Genomic DNA, 17013 nt, shown 5'->3' with positions numbered 1-17013 from the left:
AACTCCACCCTTTTTATGTGAGCGCGCACAGATCTAGAGTGGACAAGTCTGGATTGAATTAGTGAGTTGATAGGCGGCTTTATGGTACCGAAAATCTGGAGGGTGGATGTCTGGGTAAGTGAAGCCAGATAAGGAAGAGGAAGCTCTGCTAGGTTAATCCAGCTTTATGGTACAGGCCTCAGATGTCAGAGATGGCCTTGGTATAAAGTCATCAAGACAAGAGATCGCATACTGCAAAGCAGCAGTGGAAGATGCAAGAATAAAGAGTGGCATACAGATCGAGTGAAGAGGAACGAATAAAGGTTTAATAACGACGGAGAAGAGTCAGGGTGAAGGTCACAACGGGCTTCTAGAACTGCCACAGCGAGTTTCACAGTTCCTTGAAGTTCCTTCAGATGAAGAGCGAGCCTTCACTTGTGTGTCCTCAAGAATGAGGTAGGAGGTGCACATGTGTATAGAAGCGTAATGGAACCTGGCAGGTGCAGTATATACGAATGTGTGCTTCTTCTCCAGCATCCGTTAATTATTGAAGATAGCGCCTACTGGGGAGGCTTGGACTAAAGGATGAATGTTAATGTAGATACATGTACAGTTTATGAGGTGACCATTATTCTATAGACTTCTGAAAGTCCTTATTGACTCGTGACACCAACCCAAAGACCTACTGGTATTAATTCCAGTCTAATTCACCCCCAGACTCGTTCCTGCTTCTATCAGTGGTCAGTAATAACTACACTGCTGTGGGACACTGTCGAGATGGCTGTCAAACCAAAGGAGAGGATAGATGTTAGTCCATGGGGTGAAGATAGACAGGTGCAGTATGGGTAAGCTGTATGTAATGACATACCGACTGTTTTGTTTTTTGTCAGTTGGTTACATAAGTGACACCAATGGTGACTTACTTCTCTGTCTGCTTTCTCGGTTGTTCGGACTAGGCTGGCTGACATGAATTCCGACACTAGAGCTCAGTGTGCAGAGGTGGAGTCTTCACACTTTTGAATGAGGGACCACCTAAATTGCTTGTGACAGCAGAAGAGTCACAACCGCACAGCAGCGAAAGGAAGTGAACATGGCCCGTTGGCAGAACACGGAGTAAATGAAGGCTGTCATAAATGTGAGTGAAAAACAGGAAAGTGCTCTCCATAGAGTGAACAACACCCCCCACCAAAGCCCTCTTCACCGACCCCCTTCATCTAAAGGTAAGCTGAATGGAGAGGATCCCAACTCACTCCCTATCAGCTGACAGGAAGTGACATCCACCAGGATCACGTGACTTTCCATCCATATGAAATAAAAAAAAAGACGCATGAAGCTTTTAAGTGTTCTCGTTTTTCATGTTTTACAAAATTAAAAAATCTGAGCATAAACATACGTGTGATGATGACTTCATGCATGTCCTGGCAATCATTCATGGTTCAGGCTTTAAAGGGTTAAGAGCTGTTCATGTCATCCAGTCATCAATCACATGATTGGCACCAGTTGAGTTGTGGGACCATCTGTGTCCCTGAACATTCTGTTTTTATTCTGATGGCATTATTGATGTATATAACTCCAGTCTTGTTGGGTTTATGCAGAACAAATGCATTCATGTTGAATCTTCATGGGTTTTTTTAGTTTTTAAAGAGCCAACATTAAACACACATTACAACAAAAAATACAAAACAAAAAAACACATAAAATATCATCAGACGCACACATTTTTATGCAACTAATAACTTGGAGCAACTGAGGAAAAGAAGAAGAAATGTGTGTAAATGAAGCGAACATGAGATCCTAGTCTCTAGGGTTCATCCTTTGAGGACCATGAATGTCATTCCAATCCACCCACTCATCAATATGTACAATATTCTATATTGGTATCATTATATTTTCTTATTAAATCAACTGTCAGCCTGTTTTCCAATGCACATTGCTATAAAACGGACACAGACTGAAGGAGTGAGGTGTATCCAGTGAGAATGGAAACGCCTCAGTCATCAGGCAGCATCACTAAATAGTGTCCAGACACGCAGCCAAAGCACCACTCTCACACAGCTGACCAGCAACTGATCACCAATTTTCTGGAGACATTTGACGGCGAGCTGAATGAAAAGGAATGCACTCACCGCCTGACAGATGATGGGATATTTGATTCGATTGATGCCGCCGGCGAACACAGCAAAGGTCAGAGCCGTGTGGAAACAGAAGTTGAGAAGCATATGCCATCCCTTCCGGCTGATGCGGATCACACTGCCAAAAAAGATCAGGAATCAAATTAGGAAGCACAGAGCATGACTCACAAGGTTTGTTGATTTATCATAAAGAAAAAGATCAGGGAGCTTTTCCAAGGACATTGTTAGTCAGTCGTCTCTATGAGGTTAACGGCTCTGTAGAAGAACACCCCAGGAAGAGCAAGATATACACTGGGTAGAGAAAACAAGCTCCTCCTGACCTCACTGCCAAAATGTGATGACCTCAAGAGCAGCTTCAAGTAGCTCATACTTTAATGAAAAAATTTAAAATATTAAAAATTATACAAAAATATTATAAACTATGTAAATTATATTACATTGGCATATATATATATATATATATATATATATATATATATATATATATATATATATATATATATATATATATATATATATTACTAATGTAATATAATATAATATACATAGTTTAACTATTCCATATTTTTATATAATTTTAAAAATATTGAAAATATTTTAATATTGATTCAACTTTAAAGAGTTCACAGTAAATATGCTCAGATCCATCCTGACTTCAGCCTCCCATTCTTGTCACAGGTTCCTGAGGGTACCTGATACTATCAGGCATGTCTGGATGATTGTCTGCCCTCTGGAGATGTTTACAGATCAGTTTTACTGCAGGGATTAGCCGCGTCGAGCCAGCAGACCCTACAGAGCGCCACCTCCTTTGGTCTCCACTAAATAGTCCCCCGCTGTCGATGATGGAGGGTGTGGATAATCTGCAGCTTGTTCTCTGGGGGGGGTCTGGCCTGCCCTCCATCTTGGCGAGGCAGCGTGATTGATGATATCACTTTCCTTGATACATATCTGACCCCCTGCTCACCTCTTTACTGCAGCGTGTTACACGTCTAAACTGAGCCAAATCTGCTGTCACAGAGGATCCGTAACTCAAATATTTAGAAGACCAGATCAACAGTTGTCAGGGTAGGTGCATTTTATACAGACATGAAGAGATATCTGGAGGAATGTTCTGTAACCTGAGCTCTGTGGAGGAGCAGGCAGTTTTAGTGATTTTATCTTGTCAATAAAGCAGTGTAATATCTGTAGTAATACCTGTAGTAATATCTGTAGTAATACCTGTAGTAATATCTGTAGTAACACCTGTATTAATATCTGTAGTAATATCTGTAGTAATATCTGTAGTAATACCTGTAGTAATATCTGTAGTAATACCTGTAATAATATCTGTAGTAATACCTGTAGTAATATCTGTAGTAACACCTGTATTAATATCTGTAGTAATATCTGTAGTAATATCTGTAGTAATACCTGTAGTAACACCTGTAGTATTACCTGTAGTATTATCTGTAGTAATAGCTGTAGTATTATCTGTAGTAATATATGTAGTATTACCTGTAGTATTATCTGTAGTATTACCTGTAGTATTATCTGTAGTAATATGTGTAGTATTACCTGTAGTATTATCCGTAGTAATACCTGTAGTAATATCTGTAGTAATACCTGTAGTAATATCTATAGTAACACCTGTATTAATATCTGTAGTAATATCTGTAGTAATATCTGTAGTAACACCTGCAGTAACACCTGTAGTATTACCTGTAGTATTATCTGTAGTAATAGCTGTAGTATTATCTGTAGTAATATATGTAGTATTACCTGTAGTATTATCTGTAGTATTACCTGTAGTATTATCTGTAGTAATATGTGTAGTATTACCTGTAGTATTATCTGTAGTATTATCTGTAGTATTATCTGTATTAATATCTGTAGTATTACCTGTAGTAATATCTGTAGTATTACCTGTAGTATTATCTGTAGTATTACCTGTAGTATTATTTGTATTAATATCTGTAGTATTACCTGTAGTAATATCTGTAGTATTATCTGTAGTAATATCTGTAGTATTATATGTATTATTACCTGTAGTAATATCTGTAGTAATATCTGTAGTGATATCTGTAGTATTATCTGTATTATCTGTATTATTACCTGTAGTAATATCTGTAGTATTATCTGTATTATTACCTGTAGTAATATCTGTAGTAATATCTGTAGTATTATCTGTATTATTACCTGTAGTAAAATCTGTAGTATTATCTGTATTATTACCTGTAGTAATATCTGTAGTAATATCTGTAGTATTATCTGTTGTATTATCTGTATTAATATCTGTAGTATTATCTGTAGTAATATCTGTAGTATTATCTGTAGTATTATCTGTAGTAATATCTGTAGTATTATCTGTAGTATTATCTGTAGTAATATCTGTAGTATTATCTGTAGTATTACCTGTAGTATTATCTGTAGTATTAACTGTAGTAATACCTGTAGTAATATCTGTAGTGATACCTGTAGTAATATCTGTAGTAACACCTGTTTTAATATCTGTAGTAATATTTGTAGTATTATCTGTAGTATTACCTGTAGTATTATCTGTCTCTTTTCCTTCACTACCTTCTGATTGACCTTCATTCCAGAAAACACTCTTAGTCTCTTGGTTTTTCTCCAACTTTTGCATCTTCCTATTGTTGTCAGGATTCCACTGCATCAGAGGTTTCACCTTCTTAGTTACTCAGTGGAAGCCTCACGCCACAGAGGGCTGACACTGCTGTACATTTGGCCAAGAAAACAGAGACTATCCCCCCAGATCATTAAAATATTTAAGCACCGCAAGAAAATGCTCCAAAAAATAAAGTAATAATTTTGATATTTGCACCATGTCAGAAGGTCAACATGATGAAAACTCAACAGCGTGGAGCAGATTACAAATAATTTACATCCTTAGCTGACGGGACGGTACCATGCTGTCCATATTTAGAATGATGGGCCTCAGGCAAAGGACTAAAGAACGTGTTCACACACACACACACACACACACACACACACACACACACACACACACACACACACACACACACACACACACACACACACACACACACACACACCACTTTTTAACCCACTTTCACGTACAAAGCGGTGGTCTCTGTGCACAAAGATGATTCTGCTGGGATGACGATGAGATGAAAGGAGATTCCTTCCGATTGGCTACATTTCAATGTGAAGCCAGATGTACATGATGGCATGGCATCAGCCGGGGGGGTACACTTCACCCCAGTCATCCTTTCATTCAGCTGTGGGAAAAGTAGCTGGGTAGGTCAAGCAATAGGGAAACACCTGGCGTACAGTGTGGATTATTAGAGCATGGATTATTTTAACAGCCACTGTCACCACATCAGATTACATAATGCTCCCCCCAAAATGGAGGAGCTGCGCCCCGTCTGCACGCGAGCCAACTGTAGATGAAGCAGCGGCTCAGCGGTGAGCTATGAGGCGTGTCTCTGGCTGCCCCTCCTCAGGGGAGGGGGGGCGTCAAGCTGCTGCTGATGAAGTCCATCCAGCAAACAGGTCATAAATCAGGCTGTCCCTGGGGGGGGGGGGGGGGGTCAATTACATTAACCTCCCAACCTTCCACCTCCCCATCTACATGCATGTGTGTGTCTGGGGAGGTGTGTGTGTGTGTGGGGGGGGGTGCCTATAATAAAACTGTCTTCTCCATGCGCTCTCTGATGCTGAGCCTATTATAAGAAGTAATAAAGCTACGCTCAGTATAACATGACTTATTAATACGGTGGATAATATTAACCTATTCACTGCTGGTAGACGCTCTAAACAAGGCGACGGGTCCCATCAAACTCAGGTGTCAAGGCAGTACATGGAGAAATGGAAGGTCATGCTGATAATGATGGAGAGCAGGAAACACCAGAACCAGCTGATGGATCCACCAATCCAGAACGAGCAAACATGTCTGTTTAGACAAAGGAAAGCCTCTGGGATTACTTCAGCATCAGGCGGAGACGAGAATAGAGTTAAAAGTACCTCAGAGTCAGAAATATCCCCGGGTATCACAAAGAGGAAAATCCAGACTGAAAACAGCAGAATGTAATGATAGATCTAAAAACTATAAACACACTAAGGCAGCACACATGAAGCACTGGGTTTGATTGGAATAAATAACCAAATATGTGTTTATTATTATTATTATTATTATTATTATTATTATTATTATTATTATTATTATTATTATTATTATTATCATTATTATTATGATTATCATTATTATTATTATTATTATCATCATTATTATTATTATCATTATTATTATTATTATTATCATCATTATTATTATTATTATTATTATTATTATTAGCATCATCATCGTTGTTGTTGTAACACATCCTTTACGTCACGTGTCAAACCCAAGGCCCGGGGGCCAAATGTGGCCCTCCACATCATTGAATGTGGCCCAGAGAGAATAAAAAGTCAGAGTGTCTAAAAATAAACAGGTCAAAAGTGTGCTTTGAGCAAAACTACATTTCCCACAATGCAGCAGTTCAGCCCATTTTAACTCTGACTAAACGTTGTGAACAAAGTTAATGTCCTAACTTGTGTCTGATGTTATTTTTCTTTATTGATTGATAGTTTGATCCTTGATTGATGGAGTTCTGTGGGTTTAATAACCTCACTAATTAAAATGTGAACAGAGAACAAATAAACAAATAAACTTTTTCTGTCTAACTGTAGGGCGGCACGTTGGCGCAGTGGTTAGCGCTGCTGCCTCACAACACGGCGGACCCGGGTTCGAGTCCAGCTCTGTGCGGAGTTCGCATGCTCTCCCCGTGTCTGCGTGGGTTCTCTCCGGGTTCTCCGGCTTCCTCCCACCTCCAAAGGCATGCGCTTCAGGTTGATTGGCCGGTCCCAAATTGACCATAGGAGTGAGTGTGTTTGTTTCTGTGTGGCTCCGCGGTGCACTGGCGTCGTGCCCGGAGTGTCCCCCGCCTCACGCCCTGAGACTGCCAGGATAGGCACTGGCTACCCCGCGACCTGCGTTAGCGGATTAAGCGGGTTGGAAAATGAATGAATGAATGAATGTCTAACTGTAATGTTTGGAACTTGAATAAGTAATAAATTCACAGTTATGTAACATTAAGGAGTAGTTACATTTAGTTACATTACATTAGTTACATTTATGAGTTACATCTGGCCCTTTGAGGACAGCCGTTGTGATGATGTGGCCCTCAGTGAAGATGAATTCGACACCTCTGCCTTACATCATCAATGATGTCAATAAATCTCCACAACACCACTAATGACAGTTTACAAAAAAGGAATTCAATTCAGTTTTGACTCATTTTCATTTATTTTTATTTGTTTAGAGTCACATCAAAATAAAATGTGACGTTGGGGTACTGTTCAGGGAAAGACCTGGTCTAACAGAACCCAAGTTGGCCCACATGAGGGGCAAAATCCACTGCTAGAGTAAGGTTGGATTCACTTTTACAGACCAATACGTCTCTTTGGAGTCATTCCTTTAGATCAGGGATGCTCACAATCGACTGATCTACAGACCAGTTGCAACAGTAGTTAAAGTTGATCGCACAACATTAAGAAAATAGAAGTCACCCTCCCATCCATCGAGTCACATGACTGTTCTGACTGTTCATAATAAACTACGACACCGACTGTCAACCGAAAACTGAGGTGAGGAAGAGAACGGAGAAGGAACTAAAAAGCCAGTTGTGGAGACAGCAGGTATTTTTTCAAAAGCAAAAACTGCCACCGGTGCAGTCGGTGAATTATTTCAACATAAAGAACAAGAAGCCCTTCCAAGATGGATAGACGGTAAAAGAGACATCTGCTGAGGCAGCTGATTAAACTAAGAAATGGTTAATGCATTACAACGAAAGATGAAACATCTCCTCAAAGCTGCTCCTCAGGATTGGTCAAACCTCCAGAACCTGGAGTCAGAGCTGGAGATGCAGGAAAGGCCTGTGTGATAGTTGATAGAGACGTTACACCTACCTAACTACCTAACTAATTTCCCTGATGGACCCTCCTGAAGGGAAGAATAAAGTCCTACTCTATTCTCTACTCCACACAGAACAGACTGACATTTGTCTGTCAGAGTTTCACAAACACTTTCAAGACTTTTCTTGGCTTGAGCCAGTCGTGCTGTCCTGTTCTGGGAGATGTTGGTACACCTGCATCAAAAACTGCGGCATTATTTCATCTGAACTCTTCTGGAGTGGAACATGAGTCCTGAGGATTGGGACAAACCATCGAGTGTGTTTGCTGACGTACACCTGGTGTGTGTTTCTCCTGATTTGTTGAATGTTGTAGGAGGTGATGTTATCCATTGGAAGGACTTTGAATGTAACAGGTTATATTCTGTTTAATAGTTTAAAATAGTCCTGCCTCAAAACAACTCAATATACACCCACAAGAGTCTGTCCAGCTGCTTTAACACCGCGGTTGTCGACCAGACAGAAACCCTGCTCTAGAACATAGAGAAGAAGACATGTGGATCAAACCCCGAGTCCAGGAAAATAAAGTCATGCAGTGAAACATGAAGATGAAGAATCTGAGAGGAACAAACAGATGTCGCTCACGTCATGCATAGAAAAGAGTCTAAAAAGTCTGCCTCATCTTTGGGGCTGATGCTCCTTCGACCTCCACCGGTGGAGACATTGTTTGCTCACAAGATTCACAGTTTTTTTTAATGTATTTTGTTATTTTACCTGCACTTTATTGTAGATAGAAATTATTGAGATTTGTGAATATATATATATATATATATATATATATATATATATATATATATATATATATATATATATATATATATATATATATATATATATATATATGAATACATTTTTGTAGATGCAGTTTCATTTTATCCTATAAATCTATAGTCCAGCTCCGGCAAACTGATGGATCCAAAGTTATTGTCATCAAAGGTCCATGAAGATTCAAACCCTAATGTGTGGCCTGTATAGCCAGGAGTTTGTGCTCTAAAATGTATTATAGTCAAAGGCTGCAGTGAGTAATGTACTTAAACAGACTGACTGTAGATAGATCTTGGTAGGTTTGAAAATTGACTTAAATGATTCATTTAATGACCTAAAATTGTTACACAGCATTCTCAAGCATGAAGGAATAAAAGTGCGTGACCCCCTGACCCTCGAGCCCCCTGACCAGGATCACATTCTGGTTTTTGACCCACTCCACTGCCACTAATAATGGCTGAAGATTTTATTAAAATTCCTTGAAATCAGTAGAATAATGTTAGTTTGATTGTTCTAACACACAAACATCATGTAACAGACAGTGTGTGCATTCCACACTGTTGAACTCTTATTAACAGAGTTGTATTTGGTGCGAGGAAGCCAGCGTTCCTATTCAGCCCCCATCACTGGTTCAGGACCAAACGATCCTTCAGTCATGTCTAAGAAGGAGGTGAGGTCAGCAGCACCTCTGAACCGAGTCAGCAGAAATACATCCGTGTGTCACGTCACGGGACGCATGTTCTGCTTCTCTGGTGTCTTCTACATCTGCATATAAACTATACCCTCAGTGCGACGGTAACAACGTGAACTGAACTGAAGCTGCTCGGCTCCAGTACACACGTTAGGAAATGATGGTTTGGTGTCTCAACTTTAAAACAAAGTTAGTAAAAACACAATAAAACTAGGTCAAAGTTTCCTTTTGGTTCCACACGGGAGACAAACACTGGTCTCCTGGGTGGAGCCTGTGGTTTGCTTTTTGTTTCCCAGTCAAACCCATCCAGTAGAAGCTCCTCTCTTCACACAGCCTCACCTGACATCCTGTGACAGCAGGTGGAATGTTAACGTGTCTGGAATCACATGACAGGTGAGACCAGGTTACGACCAATACCGGAGCAGAACATCCACTGGTGCTCAGACCGTCTCCTGTGTGTGTCTGCACTGCAGCTGTCGTGTGTGTGTGTGTGTGCGTGTGTGTGTGTGTGTGTGTGTGTGTGTGTGTGTGTGTGTGTGTGTGTGTGTGTGTCTCCAGTCACACTGCAGTCCTCCACAACAATAAGTGATGCTGCTGTTTGGAGCCCCAGATGCTGTCATCACCGTCTGATGCGGTCGGACCCCCCCCCCCCCCGTCTGTTGCAGGTGACAGATGGATGCAAACCGCAAAGGCTGCAACTGTTTCTGACATCCTCTGCCTTTAGTCGCAGTTAAAAGACGGTTTTAAAGAATCCACACAACTAAAATGTTCGTGTTAGTCCAAAAAACAACAATTTCAACAAAAAAAGAGAGAAATATTTAATTTCCGTTGAAGTGAATTGACAGCTTTTCATTCCTGTGACATTAAGTTCACTGACATGGTGAGGCTGAAGCCCTACGGGAACAACAGAGGGTGGAGGAACCTGCTGCAGCAACACAGCAGACACTCTCTTCTCCTATTGGCTGCTGTGAGTCATGTGCTTTCTGAAGTGTCTCAGATAAAACTGAAACCTCATTTCTAAAGCATTTTATCACAACATACTAACAGATATTTGTAACTCAGTAGGACCAGCAGGGACAGGTGGGCTTTCGTCCTACCTGTGGTGCACTATGTACGTGATGATGGAGGCGAAGAGGCAGAGCAACATGACCGCTGTGCAGGCATACACGACCGGGTGCAGAAACTGTCCAGGGTACGGGGGGAAAGACAGCACCTTCTTCAGATCCTAGGGCATCAGCAGGAGAGAAAGGAAAGGGTTAATCAGTCAGCATCACTCACGAGTCTCCAAACATCTACCAGAGATGGAGATGATCAGCTCCCCAGACGCACAGGAGCAGAGACACAAACCAGTCAGAAAGCGCTTTAAATCAGCATAAAGGGTCCGACCCGTCGCCGGAACGCTCGTCTCCCACATTTACATTTTACATTTCAGCCGTTTAGCTTCCGCTGTTAGTGAGAGCGACCCAGTTCAACAATAGCGTAAGCTTCCTCCAGTCTGCCAAGATAAAACGCGACAGAAGAACGGATTGCAGGCGAGGAAGAAGAAAAGCAAAGAAAAACAAAGTGAAGCTTTCTGTGTCTCTAAGAGACAGATTGTGATGCTGAAAAGGGCTTAATTTATTCTAGCAGACCAACTTCTTCAGTTCCTACAACACACACTCTGACAGCTTTGGCTTCAGCTGTTCCACAACTTTAATTTAACATTGTACCTGTCAGCCTGAGATTCACTGCATTACAATACTGAGCAAGTGGTTGTAAAGTATGAACACAACCCTGTTGGCTCCAGCAGTGACATCAGTGTGTGGAATTCATCTGGATGAGGCCGGCCGGTCCAGCTCAGGGTGAGGTATATCTGTATACCCACACAAACACACACATATCCTATATATATATATATATATATATATATATATATATATATATATATGTGTGTGTGTGTGTGTGTGTGTATGTGTGTGTGTGTGTGTGTGTATTATATGTTTAGGTGTATATTGATTTCTTCACCACAGCTGTTGGGGGGGGGGGGTATACTAAGAAGTAATGTGCATATTTTGACCGCAAAGTTGACGTGCACCAAGATGCACTGTGGGAAGAAGGCAGGCCATTGGAGGAAGTGTGATACATTTACAAGGGAAACTCTGGGTCCTGTCATCCATGTAGACGTTACTCTGACACCCCCCCCCCCAGGCTGTGGTAAACCAGGAATACTCGTACATGGAAATGTGTGTGGCCTTGTTCAGGAGGATAACGCACCTCCACACAAAGCAAACCTTCTTCAGGAGTAGTTTCAGGAGGACAACAACAACAGTGTTGAGGGGCTGACCTGACCTCATGTGTCATGTCCTGTACAAACACGTCCCATAGATGCCCCCACCCTACAAGGACTCAAAGGATCCACTGCTAGCAGATACCACAGCACACCTGCAGAGATCTGATGAAGTCCTTTACCTTCACCTTTAAACGTATCAGGACTGTTTGAGCAACACAAACACTAACAGCAAGCAGGCAAACAAAAACCTCAATAAAATAAGAACTGACAAAAGGAAATGAGTGACGACAGGAGCAAACAGGCCCGTGTTGGGTCTGTGGACTGACTTACTGCTAAAAGCACTCAGCATTAATGGTCAAATCATCACAGAATTCTGAGGAATTTTAAATGTTTTAAACAAATCTTATTTTTCATCTGAAAAGGATCATAAATTGATTTATTGATAACATGACATTTCTGACACAAACCACAATGTGGTGCCTGAATGTCGACCTCCGGTGGCGACCGGACGACCTCCTGGGACACTGTGTACACCAGGACGCCCGATCATGTGCAGTGACACGTATCATCACACACACAACACCGCAGCCACTGGGAGTCGGTCCTCATTCTCATTGTGGTGACGGGTTCCAGGAGCTCTGTAAGCGATCCTGGAGACGGCCTCGGTCTGAGCAGTTAGAGGAGCAATCTGTTCTCATCGTTAGACGTTTGGACGCAGCGTTAGTTCTGATTTGGTAACGTGTCCATGCCCATGTGATGAATACCCCAACGCTTCCCTTCCTCTCTGGTTGAATCTCCACTGGGAAGGGAGGGGGTAAGAGTTAAGGAGAAGATATCTCCACCCCTGAGCATCAGCATGTAGAGCGGTTTAAGGACGCAAGATTGAGGAAGAAAAAGCAAACACAAGTGTGACACACATATTTTAAAATGTCATAAACAGCTTCAGATAATTTAGTTACATATTTACACGGAGTTTTTAAGTGTGCATTTGTCCTCGGAGCTATGTCATGAAAACTCAATAAAAGCTGTTAATTAAAGCTCAATGAATTGATGTTGCTAAAAAACGGAGGCATTGGCCTGAGGCGTCAGCCAGACGTCCTGCTGTAGTGAAGCTTCTTAATTAGTAGCTGATATTTTACATCGTTAAAGAGTTAATTCCACGTCACAGAAGAAGAGCAGGCCGTAACAACCTGACAGAACGTCAGCTTCAATAAGGGGAACACAGAAGACATCTTCTGATCTGCGGTTAGTTCCAACCATGACAAGCCAACCTGCTGTAACCAGTTTATAAGATGTATTATTAATTAGTGTCACAAGTTTTAGTTGTAGATTAAATTCAGAGGCAGTTCTCTGTTAAAGAAGAGACGGGGAGGCATGGATTTGTGTTTTGGGCCAGTATACAGTGTGACTAGAATCTATACACTGTCAAACATAAATGACAGATGAACAACATGCCTACTGAAGCATGTATTTACTGCTGGAGAAGACACTCAGCCTCTCAGTTCATGTTAATTCCACTTAGTTGAAGTATTTCCAATGGCAGAATGACAAGAGAAGCTATTAAAAGATGCGACACCCACAGAAGATACGGCTGCTCAAGATGCGACTGTGATGTAACATTTTACCAACACCAGAACCTGGGACAGTCACTCGCTATAATGGTCACGACTGCAGCACAAAGAGAAGAAAGTACCAGTGGGGTCGTACGAACATTTTGAGAACAATTTTCTCAGACTCGACATTAGACATTTTGCAACTCCCACAAATGTTATGTTTTTATTAAACATGAAAATTAAACATGAAAAGTAAAGTTATGATTTTCAGCACCACAACCCTGAGAACACAGCTGACTGGACACGATGAAACATCCATCACTCGCTGGTTCCACTCCGTCAGCCTTCAGAACAGAAACCACATGGAGAAGACCACAAGAGTCTGTTCTACGGTCATTGGAATTCCAACCAGATCCCTGTCCTCCACACACCAGAAACAAACACTTCGGCTAGCCAATAATATCCTTCAAGACTGCTCACATGATCTACACTCCTCCTCTGAGTGGCTCCCGTCACAACGCCGTCTCCATTGCCCCGCCTGCAGGACACAGAGGTTTAAAAACTAGTTTTGAACTAACTCGGTTTTAAATTAACTACGCTTTAAACAAACAAACTAATTAGGTTTTAAACTAACTAGTTTCTGAACCTACTAACTAACTACTGTAGGTTTTGAACTATGTTTTAAACAAACTAGTCTTTGAACTGTCTAACCAGGCTTTTAAATTAACTAGGCTTTGAACTAACTCTTTTCTGAACTAACTGATTAACTAACTAACCCATTAGGTTTAGAGCATATTAGGTTATAAACTAACTAGGATTTGCAATAACTCACTTGATTCTGAACTAACTAGGTTTTGAATTAAGATTCAACATAAACATTGTATTTATATTCATATTATTTAAGTTATTATTTATGTTTCTGTTTATTTCTTTGACATGGACATAACACTCACATTGCTCATTGCACATTTGCACGACTTATAGATGTGTCCATTTACAGTGTTAGCACGAGTGCTAATTTTCACCACTTGTACATGGGAGGCTTTTCTAAGAAACAAGAGAACAAATAGAAAAACAGTACCACTGCAGTTAAAAAGAAACACCCAATCAAGGACTAAAGATAAAACACATTATGTTAATATTTAGAGCAGCGTTTCAGTACGTTATATAACCTCCAGTACTAAAGTAAACATCATTTAGTAACCAGTCAGAGGCTATACAAGTGAGCACAGTTGATTAGATCTGAGCCCTCAGTAGAACACATTACCTACTGTCTCTGGTTTTTAGAACCGTGGGCAGAGAGTTCCACAGGTTTGCTCCCTTTACTGAGAGGGCAGACTGTCTGAATGAGTTGTTACACCTGGGACAAAACAGTTGCCCCTTACTGAGGCTCGTGTGGTTGCTCTACCAGAGCTCAGGAGTCTATGAAACAGTCCAGAGAACAGGGGTGAAACATGACCATGTAAAAACTTAAAAACCAGTTTGATAGTAGAGAAGAATACAAAGTTTTCAAACGTGAGAAGGTCGTGTTTTTTTAGGACACCACAAAGGTGCCATCTCATCGGTTTTGATCCATGATTTTTACAGCCTCCTTGTATAATGACGTTATTGGTTTTAAGGCAGTTTGAGAGGACGGTGACCATGTTGTAATACTGTGTGATAGGTGTGAGAAAATCATGGCATGCATGTACAGTAGTGCAATTTTGGCTGATAGGTCCCTTCTAATATGACGGAAACAATTTAGGATGGGTTTATCCTTCTTTCATATATGCTTTACCAGTTTTCAAATTTTAGGTTTTTATCCAAGATTATACTGAAATATTTTACTTCACTCATCTCAGCAAGAGTTTTATTTTTGATACGAACCTCAAAGGTATGAGCAGCAGGCCTGCTGCGGATGGAGATGCACATTGAGACTGTTTTTTGTACATTTAAAGTTAGTTGTGACGACTCTAGCCAGTCTGAGATGTTCTCTAATTCCTGTGTCGGCTGCGCAGCTGCCATGCTGGCTGTTTTAGCAGATGCATAGACGACAGTGTCATCAGCACACATCTGGCAGCTAACGCCTGGACAGGTATTCAGAAGGTCCTTTACGTACATAGTAAACAAAAGCGGTCCAAGTAGCGACCCTTGGGGCACTCCCATGTTGTTAGGGAGCAGCGTTGATTTCCCTCCATTGACCCTGACACACGAAGTTCGCATGCTCTCTCCGGGTTCTCCGGCTTCCTCCCACCTCCAAAAAGCATGCGCTTCAGGTTGATTGGCCGTTCCTAATTGCCCGTAGGAGTGAATGTGTGTGTGCATGGTTGTATGTCTTTGTGTGTGGCTCCGCGGTGCACTGGCTTCATGCCCGGAGTGTCCCCCGCCTCACGCCCTGTGCCGCCAAGATAAGCTCCGGCTCCCCGTGACCCGCTGCAGCGGATACAGTGGTGGCGATCTGAAGATGACTGACTGACTGACTGACCCTGACACACTGCTGTCCCCCTCCCAGATATGACTTAAACCACTGTGGAGCTTCTGTTTTAACTTAGACAATAAGACTCCATGATGGACAGTGTCCAAGGCCTTTTTGAGGTCCCCACAACACGCCCCTCACCAGTAGTCCTTTGAACCTGTCAGGTAAGTAGCAGTTAGCTGTTTCTGTGGAGTGCTTCGGTCTGAATCCAAACTGCCGTGGGTGCAGTGGTTGTCTAGACTCAAGATGTTCAGTGAGTTGTGGAGCAACAATCTTTTCTAATATTTCAGAAACAACAGGAAGAATGGCAACAGGTCTGTAATTACTAGCCAAGTCCTTGTCCCCTGATTTGTGGATCGGGGCAATTTTTGCCGTTTTCCGTTATCGTTTATGTTTACACTGTTTAGGTTTATACTGTATGTTTTACATCTATCCTGCTTTATGTGTTTTCAATTGCCCCTTGGGGACTGATAAAGTTTTTTGACTTTGAATTTGAAAATGAGGAGGTGCAGTAGCCAATGACTAATATCTGTTCTTTGAACATGTTGGAGCAATGGCTGTTCTTTAGGGCAGCACAGTGAATAACAGCAGAGAAGGGCAGAGCTGGAGATGAGCCTGCCTGCTCAGCAGAACCCCCTCCTGGACAAATGAAGGTTAGACAATACCTTACAACGGGCAGAGAAGGTGAGAAACACAATGAAGGATGAGGGGAGAATTCTCCTCTCAGCAAATGCATAGACCCAAACAAAAAGGAAGACGTGGACTACAGGCTGGTCTGAACAAACGGTTCCCTGGCCTCATGGAAGCCGTGCCTACACTCCTGGGGTGATTAGAGACAAACTGCTTCTAGAGGTTGGGTAGAGAAGGAGGATGAAAGCAGAACCTTAGAAGAAATGATCCAATTTTAACAAAGAGATTACTTAGGTCTCCTGCTCGGTCCAGACAATCTGTCAGTGGGAGGCATTTACACCTCCTTATCGCATGAGAAACCCCAACATTTTAAATCAATTCACTACGTTTAATGTTAAACTGTGTGTTTCCAAGATAGATCCATGTCTTTCTCATGTCTGTCGTACTACCTGACACAAGTTTAGCCAGAAGCTGCTCACGAGCCTTTAGTTTGGATGACTATTCACGCTAGAGACCGCGCCTCTACCTGTCAAGCTTAGCCTGTACTAGCCTATACTGTTGATAGCTGGCCTC

The 17013-nt window shown here is 41.6% G+C and overlaps 1 protein-coding gene across 2 annotated transcripts in view; it reads right to left on the bottom strand.

Annotated features, from left to right (window-relative positions):
- LOC137604196 (adhesion G protein-coupled receptor A3) overlaps positions 1–17013 on the bottom strand; it is a 148350-nt gene that overhangs the window by 17212 nt on the left and 114125 nt on the right. For both annotated transcript variants that reach the window (XM_068328169.1, XM_068328170.1), the window contains 2 exons: positions 10631–10758; positions 2106–2229 (listed from right to left, as the gene is read on the bottom strand). In XM_068328169.1, the coding sequence (XP_068184270.1) occupies positions 2106–2229; positions 10631–10758 (252 nt within the window). The remainder of the gene's footprint in view (positions 1–2105; positions 2230–10630; positions 10759–17013) is intronic.

This window comes from Antennarius striatus, chromosome 11 (genome assembly GCF_040054535.1).
Source record: "Antennarius striatus isolate MH-2024 chromosome 11, ASM4005453v1, whole genome shotgun sequence".
Taxonomy (NCBI): domain Eukaryota; kingdom Metazoa; phylum Chordata; class Actinopteri; order Lophiiformes; family Antennariidae; genus Antennarius; species Antennarius striatus.
This window is presented reverse-complemented; position numbering and strand designations above follow the sequence as displayed.